The 10487-nt window shown below is 34.5% G+C and overlaps 1 protein-coding gene across 1 annotated transcript in view; it reads right to left on the reverse strand.

Annotated features, from left to right (window-relative positions):
• LOC123241350 (caspase-1-like) overlaps window positions 1–9898 on the reverse strand; it is a 40921-nt gene extending 31023 nt beyond the window's left edge. The window contains exons 1-4 of the mRNA XM_044669010.1: window positions 9595–9898; window positions 7070–7158; window positions 5498–5671; window positions 172–406 (exon numbers count right to left, since the gene is read on the reverse strand). Coding sequence (XP_044524945.1) covers window positions 172–406; window positions 5498–5671; window positions 7070–7158; window positions 9595–9898 — 802 coding nt within the window. The remainder of the gene's footprint in view (window positions 1–171; window positions 407–5497; window positions 5672–7069; window positions 7159–9594) is intronic.
• Between the last annotated feature and the right edge of the window lie 589 nt (window positions 9899–10487).

Raw genomic sequence — 10487 nt, forward strand, 5'->3', positions numbered from 1 at the left:
ATATATATATATATATGAGAAAGGTATTGGTTGTGTGTACTATGATTTTCATAATGATTAGGCCTAAGCCTGAGGCTTTTAAGCCACTGCCCTACTTAGAAAAAATAGTCATTCACTCACAGCTTCAGAAAAACATTTGGATATATTTCAAGGGACTCAGCCCCTACTCACCCCCACGACAAGCTTGGACAATGATGATCTTGGGTTTGTCCTTAAGATTTGGACAGTTATGAGTGTTTAGAATTTGGAAGATGGTATCATAGACCAACACATCTGGATCCTCATCTTGATGTTTTGTCCCACAGATACCAATAGGGACCCCATGGGACATGAGCACTACGAAAGTACTATCAGATGACTGATGACCTGGGAGGGAAGCAAACTCCTTCAGTGCTGACTCCATTTCCTAAAAGAGAAATACAGTCACCAAATTGAAAGCCTATATCCAAATTTTGGGGGAATCTGTACATAATAGAGAAGAGAGTTGAGGATTTTAATTTGATGAGTATCATGAATTATCATCCAAAATATCATGTTGATGTTTTTATCATTTATTTTTTCTGCTACTCTTCATTAATATATATTAAGCCACTATATATATATATATACATATACATATATATATGTATATATGCATATATACATATATATATATATGCTCTGTGTTGGGTAAATTGTCATCCAGACAATTATACCATTTTACATTTAACTAGCTCATTATTTTATTATTTTACTACTACTTCAAAAGTCCTGTGGTGATTAACATGATGAAGCAGCAGATGCAGATATACTGAGAGCTATAGTTACAATCTTCCACATAAATAGTCCAGTGCATAGTGCCATTTTTCCCCCTGGAATCAGCAATTGGACTCAGCATTCTCTTGGTTATCTAAGTAGTCTTTTCTGTGAACTATATTGATCATCTGCTGGCATGAAGGAGCAAGAAAACGTGCCTTAAAAGTTTTCTTTTGAGGATATATGGGGATATCTCCTTCACCTAACCCAGACCTGCCTACCATGGCAGTTGGCATCTGATCTTGCAGTTTAAAAAATGTATCAAAACTACTGCAAAAATGATTCCACTCATCACTGATACATGGAATGTTGCTGGAAGCCAGCCAGCAGTTTCCAGTTATATTTTTTTTAAACCCTTACCTTCCGTCTTGAAGTCAATACTGTGTATTGGCTCCAAGGCAGAAGAGTGCTAAGGGCTAGGCAATGGGGGTCAAGTGACTTTCCCAGGGTCACACAGCTGGGAAGTGTCTGAGGCCAGATTTGAACCTAGGACCTCTTACCTCTAGGTCTGGCTCTCAATCAACTGAGCTATCCAGCTGACCCCAGTTTCCAGTTATCTTGAGAGGTGTGATGGTTTAGCAAAGAGGGAGGAAGAGAGAGTTAGAGACACAGTGAATTTTCTGGAAGCTGTTCTCTCAAACACCCTGCAAATCTTTATTTTTATATCTTTCTCTCACAGTCACACACATGCTGGGAAAATTTACATTTCAAATTCAAAACAGAGAAAAACTCAAGGTTATACTGTTTAAGTTGGCACACCTAAAAAAATTCTACAAAATCCTACATATAGATTATACTGACTAAACATTCCCCAAGGCTACCAAAACTCTACTTTATCTAAGTTTTATTTTTATAAAAAGAACCTTCAACCTATTTCAAAAGTGGATTAGAGTGTGAGAACTCTCAAATTCAGGGGGACAAGTCTAACGTGGGAAAGTAGCAAAGTATGAGAATATTTTGGTTTCATAGGGTTAAATTCAGCATGAGAAAGGATTGAGGCAAAAGAGTATTTTTGTTTTGTCATACTGTGGCCTTCAAACTCTGAGATAGGGAAAAGAGCAGCTTCTGCTATTTCACTGAGGGTGTAATTATTAACTCATTAAATGCTGGGTTATTATAGAGTCTTAAAGGGAATTCTATAAGGAAATTCTATGAATGGATTTCTATAAAGAAAGTTTATATCTATACTACAAAACTTGAGGTTATCCTAAAAATATAGATTACAGTAATTTTAATAATAAAAAATGTTGGTCAGATGAGAGTCACACAGAGTGGTCTGATTGGGTATCCATCCATCCTGTGGCCTGATTTTCAGACAATAGGGATCAATATAAGGCTTTAACATTTACATTAACTCAGTGGATCCTGATGGAGACTCTTATTTCTCTGAGGGGCTCCCAGCAGAATGTATACACATTTATGGATGACATGAAATCTAGTAGACCTGAAAGATACATAACTCATAAGGTATCACATTCAAATAGCCTATCTAAGTTAAATGAAAGTAAGATTACTGAAAGAGTATCTGGATTCACATTTTTTTCTGGAGTGATTGCAGGGTACCAAAGGACCTCAAATCCATCAGTGAGTTGGTAGAGGGGCAGGCCTACCCCAAGCATAGAAAGACTTTTCTCTAATAGAATGGGCAGAAGAGAATAATTTCTTATAATGCCCATTGTTATGAGTAAGATTAGATTAGCTGGTTATTAGGTATTGATTATATATTGATTAGGAAGTACCTAGCAGGAAGGAGCTGGAGCTGGGAATTCCAGGATGGAATGAGGGAGGAGGAAGTCTGTCTGTGCCCTGAGTGTGGACTCCATTAGTGGTGGGCAAAACTGTTGCCAGCCTGGGAGACCTGGCATCTTTCAGAAATTTGATATACAGAACCATATTTGCTCATCTTGGTCAGAATACTCTCAAACATCAGGATTAGTTTGATAAAATTATGGGAGGAATTCAGAAACCACTAAATGAAAAATGAGAACTCCATGGGGTTTACCAGCAGGATAGCTCATCTGTCTCAAAGAAGACAATATTTATTTATATCAGAAATAAAATGCAAACAAAACTTAGAGAGATCCAGGATTCTTGGCTTAGTGAGAAGTTACATGAAATTCAGTTTTATGCTGATAGTACCAATCCAAAACCTTTCTAACATTCCCTGACAGTTATTTATGGGCTAAAACCTATCTCAACTATGCTATATTGATGGAACCATACTAATCAGTAATAAGGACATGATCCTGGTGAGACCGAGTGAAAAATTCTGTAGTGTTCTCAATAGGCTATCATCATTTAATGCTGAAGTCATTGACCATATTCTTCAGGTTAAAGTCAATACCTCTTTAGCTGAACTTCCAAAAGAGGATATTTTGAATGCCAATTGGTCCTTCAAGTGTGGCAAAGTGCCTAGTGATGGTGCATTCCAGCAGAGACTTAAAAGCAAGGGATCTACTGCTTATATAAAAGCTGACAAATCTGGGTTATATGGCAAAAATTGTTATCTGTTAGGAATTCAGAGATGCCTTTATTATCCAGCTCTATAAAGGAAAAGGAAATTTGTTGTCCTATGACAATCACAGGAACAATCTCTCTCTTAGTCATTGCTTGTAAGAATTTCGCCAAAATCCTCCTCAATAGATTTATCCTTTACCTGAGAGCCAGTGTTGCTTCAGAAAGAGCAAAGAACTGTCAATATGGTATTTTATGTACAACAATACAAGACAAATGTTAGGAGCAAAACAGTGATCTATGCTTAATATTTATTAATCTGACCATGACTTTTGATATTCTTATTTGTGAGGGATTGTGGAAGATGGTGACAAACTGTGGTTGTCCTGAGAAGTTCACCAGTATATTATGATAGTTCTACAATGACATGCTTGAACAAGTTTTGGATAATAATAGATGACAGTCATATGATTTCCCAGTCACCAGTGAAATGAAGTAGACCTGTGTACTTGCTCCTATGTTTGTTTAACATGATGTTTTTCAATTATATTGTTGGACTTCAATGAGAATGAAAATGGCATCAAAGTCAGCTACTGCACTGACAGTAAATTTTTAAACTTGAAAAGCTACAAGCTAAGACTCAAGTCGAAGGAATTAATGTGTGACTTTATGTCTACAGATGATAATGCACTCAATGCAGTGTCTGATAATGAGATTCAACAGAGAATGGATCAATTCTTTACTGCTTGTGCTTGTGCTAACTTTGGCCTGACAACACCAATAATATTCAAAAGAGTTAAAAATAAAGATTTTCCATCTGCCAGCACTGGACCCAGTTATACATTGAACTATCAATTACAACAAATGGGAGAAATTTTGAATGCTATAAATAAGTTCACTTACCTTGGAAATATTCTTCACAGGAATGTCCAAGTAGATGATGATACTGATGTACTCATTGTCAGAGTTATCTCAGTGTTTGGGAGGCTCCAAAGGAAAGTTTGGAAAAAAAGAGGTATTTGTCTGCCTATGAAATTGAATTTCTACAGAGTCTTTGTGTTGATCTCATTGTTGTATGATTATGAAAGCCTGATAACACACCAGTGCCATGACAGATAATTGAATCATTTCCATTTTAATCATCTTATAAAGATCATCTTGCAAGATAAAATACCTAAACACTGAGGTACTTTTTTGAGCTGCACTTTCAGTCATTCAGAGCCTACTATAGAGAGCACAACACAGGTGGGATGGCCTCGTTGTTCAAATGCCAAATATGTATTTTTCTAAGAGATCATTTTCTGAAGAACTAACTGAAGGCAAGCTCTCACATGAAAGTCAGTAAAAGCAATATGAGGAGGCTCTTAGTATCTTCATATCAATATGATATATAGGAATCACTAACACATACTGCATGACATGCCTACATCAAGAAGGTCCTGTGTGCTTTATGAGCAAAGCAGAATTGATGACACTTAAAAGAAATGTGAGATGTACAAATTTAGAAACATCTCCATCCCAAATGTTCAGAGTTCTATTTGTGCCCAATATATGGTAGAGCCATATTAACTTTATTATCAATAGTCAGACCATTGTACACTGACACTGACATCTATAAGAATTCATTTTGGTTTTCTTCATATTACCTTGGATCTCTTCTCAGAATTATATTTTGAAATAATTGAAGGAAATGTTAAATTTAATTTATCAGTTAGCAAAAATAAAGATATTTTATTCTGAATCCACAAACGCCCTGAAATCAATCCATAAACTTTGAGATTCTATGGCTACTATTAATACACACTGCTATAGGGGGAAGTTAGGTGATTAAGTGGATTGAAAACTAAACCTAGAGACAGAAGGTTTTGGATTCAAATCTGACTTTATTCACCTCCTAACTGTGTGACCCTGGGCAAGTCATTTAACCCCCACTGCCTAGCTCTTACAGTCTTCTGCTTTGGAATTAATTCATAGTATTGATTTTAAGACAGAAGGTAAAGGTTTAAAAAGAGAAGCACTGATCTAAATATTATAATCTTCACAGAGAGAGGAGCAGTGTGGTAGATTAGAATTATCTATACAAACTGTAGCATTATGATAAAGACCTTATAGTCTACTAATATTCTGAGCAGCGCTATGCTAATATGAATGAATTGAGTTAAATCCCCAATGTTGAGACTTTATGGTGATGCTTAGAAAGATTCTTGTACCTCTTAAGATAAGAAGAGGGTTCTCCCATGGACCTTACCAGAGATGTGAGGTTTTCTTTGACATATACATTGTAATCCATGTCTTCAAGAAGCATCTTCATCCCTATGCTGTCAAGTTCAGCCCCAGTTCTTTCAGAAATATTTTCAAATTTCTTGTTACAAATTATGAGGGCTAGGCGTGTACGGGACCCTTTTTCTTTCACTGGATATATCTACAAGGATTAAATTCAAAATAAGTCTGCCAAGTTCTTTGCTTTGGCTTATATAGATAAATTGGACTTTTAATAATTAATAATAGTTATTTTATTTTTAAATTTAAGTTTTAATTAATTAATTAATTAATTAATAAGATAAAGTTCTTTATTGCTACTTTTTTCTTTATTGCTCCTAGATTATGTTGAGTAAAGGAAGCAATGAGAAGAGCTGAGATTTTAGTCAATGGAGTAAGTAACAGAGAAAAACTCTAATTTGGGGAACAGTTGTAGGCATGATATACTCATTTACAGTGTCTTCTCCCCTGTATTCTATCAATTGAAATATGACCCATTGCTCAAGATTAATATGAAGTCCAATGTGCATCATGAGTACTTCCCCAAATTTATTCTATCAGTTCCTTGAACATATGTTTATTACACTTTTTTTTAAATAGGCAAACCCCAAATAGGGCTAGGGTAGAGGCTGACATTTTGATTTCTCTGGTATGGAGAACTCTCAGAAAAGGAAATTTCTTCCACCCATACAGGTCAGCAACTTATATACCTAGAAATTTGCTTAAAGTACTTAGAGCTTAAGTGACTTATTCAGAGTCAGAGATCTAGAATGTGTTTGAGGCTGGGCATAAACTAGGTGTTACTGACTTCAAATGTATCTTTCTCTCCACTTTAAAAGATACCTATCTCTATCACACTAATGAATAATGTCTCAAAAGATATAGGAATATACCACATATGGATGTGAATTTGTGTGTAGCACCAAAGATTATATGTATACATATATGTATGTATTTATATATACATATAATCTGTATATCTACACATACAATATATACATTTAAATGTATATTACAATACAATAATAAAATGATTATGGATAAAACTTGGGTATTTTCGTTATATATTTGAGAGGGAATGTGGCCTCTATTGGACTAATGTAGCATAATAAGTCACATTATTAAATATTTATTGTTTAGTTTTCATGTGCATTTGTTTTGTCTCACAAACTATACTCCACACTCCTTTACAAGAGTAATTATACCTTGAACTCCTTTTGTGCCTTCTTTAACTATATATATATATGCATATACATATTCATAATAAGTACTATAGATATACATACATGAATTTATGAATACTGGATTCATATATATCTATATATACTGAATGAAAAAAAAGAATGGTTTTAATAACATGCCTTTAAGGCCTACACTGAAAATGATGTAAAACTTTACATAGAAAAGTATACATTTATAGAAGTCCTGCTGCACTTCCTACTACATTAGCCATTAAGGAAGATCTGAGAAGCTATTCTCCTATAAGAATATCACAAATCAGTTTTTCTAGGAAATTCAATTTCTCCACCTTTTTCAATCCCAGAAAAAAAGTATATAGTACCTCTTCTACCCTCAATCCTCTTTGCATTATAAATTCTTCATGTGGGCAGGTCTTGAGTTTTCCTGAGAACCCAGTTTGTGCTGTAGAAGCTGCAAGATAGAAATAAAAATACAAAAAAACAAATTAAGATAAAACAAAGGCAGCTTTTTTTATTAGTGACATCATTTGTCTAACCAATGCACTGAGACCTCTTCTCTTATCTTACTGCAGCCCTAGGAAGAGGCTACAGATGAAGGCTATCATAATTTGAGAGCAAGGAAGAAGATAAATGAGTAAAGATTAGACCTACATCTTTCACAGATTTTTTCTTGATAAAGAGAAGAAAATTCCAAAACATGGAAAATTATCAAAGCTTAGGACTTTATGTTTCTGAGGCTTACACCTATGGAAATTTGGTCCTTTTTGAGGGCAATCAAGATTCTGCAGGGAGGTGTTCAGGGATCTGTGGTATTTTAAATTATATTTTTATGGGAATCAATTCCAAAATTTTATCTTTAATTAGCACCCCAATTTCTCATTCTCTCTCATATTCAATGAAAAGAGTCAAATTTTCCAAAGAAATTCTCTTTTGCATTCTCCTTCTATTTTCTGTTTGTTTCCATAGATAAGGGTGTCAATATGTTTTCTGCAATGTATAATGAAAGTAAGAGATTTGAGATTAAACATTTGTTCTTGATTCAGAATCAAATTGAATTAATTGTTTAAAAGGAAGCTATTACCTAGATGGGCAGTAACATGGCACAGTAAGTAGAGAGCTGGACCTGAACTCAGAAACTCATCTTCCTGAGTTCAAATCTTGCCTGATTATTAATAGCTGTATGCCTAAAGTAAAGTCACTTAATTCTGTTTGCCTCAGTTTGTCATCTGTAAAATTAGCTAGAAAAGGAAATGGCAAACCACTCTAATATCCTTTTCAAGAAAACTTGCAGATGACATAATAAAGAGACAGATAAGTTTGGAACATGTCAATAAGAGAAATTGCCTAGATATGCTAGTATTATGTACATAAAGTTCATAGGTAAAGAAATTTCAGATTACACTTTGTGTTGACAGACCACTTGTGGGTGAAGAGATAATCAAGGTCTGTTATGAAGTTTAATTAATTAAGAAGCAAGAGTACTTAGTGGACATATAACTATAAGTAAAATCTTAAAGTTTTTAAAATAAGAATTGAGGTGGAGATGAAAATTGTGACCTCAAAAATGAACTTCTTAGAGAAATACGGAAAATGAGCTGGGAGTTGGTATTTCAATGTTGCCAGAATCAGGAAATGATTATTAATCTGGATAGAGCTAAGCTCAAAAGAAATATTACTGAGTGATGATAAGTAAAGTCAGCATCAAAGTGTCTGGGACCTCAACAGATGAATCCATTATTTGAGAGAGTGGTCAATAATAAAATTATTCTGGGAGAATGTTTTTTTTAAATTTCCTTACTTTTGGTTTTGTTTTGTTTGTGATTGCAAGAAGACTGGTGATCTGATACAAACAAGTCGAATATATCATGCAATTTAACAAGAGCACAGGTGATTCCTTAAGGCACAGTCTTAGTGTTGGAAGGAAGCAGAGTGGGATTAGCACAAGGACAGGGTTAGTGTTGACATGGAAGCATGTGAAAGTATGAAGAGAAGTACCAGGTGAAAAGTGCTTTTAACTGGACAATCTAAGATTGAATAACAGGGTTTCTGAGTAGAGGAGAAAATTTGTTAGCCTAAGGACAGTAGATACACTAGTTTGTGCTCCAGGAAAAAAGATTATTGTCTTGTCACAATCTTCTTACCTATAGTGACTTGGGAGAGTCCTAGACAAGTAAGGAACTTTTATGTCTTTGTCTTTGTCTCTCTATTACCTACTGTTATGATTTGTACACAATAAAAATTCAATAAAAGTTTAATGAATGATTAATTGCTTATATGGTCTAAGTTTGCATTAACTTCTTTGGTTGTCATATTGCACTGTTAATACAGATGTGAATCCCATGAAAATCTTCATTTCTTTTTCAAATAAACTGGTATGAGTCACATTTATACTTCTGTAATTGTTTTTTTTTCTTTAAACGTAAAGGACTTTACATATATCACTATTCAGGTTCACTTGAGGGTGAGATCATTGACTGAGACCTGTAAGTTCATCCAACCACTTTTACAAATCATAAAACTGAGGGCTAGATTTATCTATTGTAATACAGGTTGCAAGTATCAGAATTAAGATTTGAATCTATGTTGTTTGACTACAAAATCCTACTTATTTATACTCATCAGTTTTGATCTAATAAGATCTTTTTGTATCTTAACTTTGTTTTTAACATCTGACCAGTGATCATGAATTACTGACAAGAGAATGGACAAAGATAGAGGCTAGACAGCCTAGACATTGAAAAAGACACAGCAGAGGAAAAACTGAATGATTGTTGAGTTAGAAGCTCTTATGCTCTGTTAGTTAACATGAAGAAAGAGGAAATTTAATTAAGGACTCTAGAGCACAGGGCTACTTAGAGTCACTTTTTCATCTAAGGTTTATCCTTACCTGAATATGGAAGTTTAAGACTGTGGCCAAGGTGGGGATCTCTGTTCCAGATACTTTTGATTAAAATCTCTGATGCTTTAGGACCTTTGCGAATGACATAATCAATCAGGACCCGGGCCTTATCCATAGTTTTATAATATTCATTCTGTATTTCTTCGAATTCTTCCTGGTTGAGTACTTTAGCTTGTAGCAAGTCATCCAGCAAACAATTGATTGTTTCTTTATTCACTAACTGTACAAAGAGTTTCCTCTTATCCTTCAGGTTCTGGTCTGTTTGAATCACAAGGAACATGCCATTAGTCATGAATATATGGAAAATGATTCATCTTTCAATTCATTATATTTGTTAGTATAATTTTTGTAGTGCTATGCATTTTATTTGGTGCATTAAAATATTGTTCTGAGGAGGGTCCACGGACTTCACTAGATTGCCAAAGTACACACACGCACGCGCGCGCACACACACACACACACACACACACACACACACACACACACACACAGAGTAAAGAATCCCTGCATTAAAGTCATTCAAATTCTGAATCCTATGAGCCGTCAAATGTAGACATTCTCCACTGGCATTTAGTCTATGACTAAACATCTCTTCGTATACCTGGAAATCATAGAATTTGGAACTGTCTGGGACCATAGAGACCATCTTTTATACTCTTTTAATTATATAAATAATAAATGAAGTGACTAGCACAAAGTCCCAAAAGTATTAATAAAAGAAGCAGGAGCAAGATTCTGATTAAAATTAAAGCAAAACAATTAAAAAAGAAGTAGTAATATTTGCTTTAAATATCTAGATTACTTCATAAAATGACATATTTGGTTTGTATATTTTTAACTCAGTTACACAAATTGCAATCTTAGCTCCAACAAAGTGTCAA

Source organism: Gracilinanus agilis, chromosome 3, assembly GCF_016433145.1.
Source record: "Gracilinanus agilis isolate LMUSP501 chromosome 3, AgileGrace, whole genome shotgun sequence".
Taxonomy (NCBI): Eukaryota; Metazoa; Chordata; class Mammalia; order Didelphimorphia; family Didelphidae; genus Gracilinanus; species Gracilinanus agilis.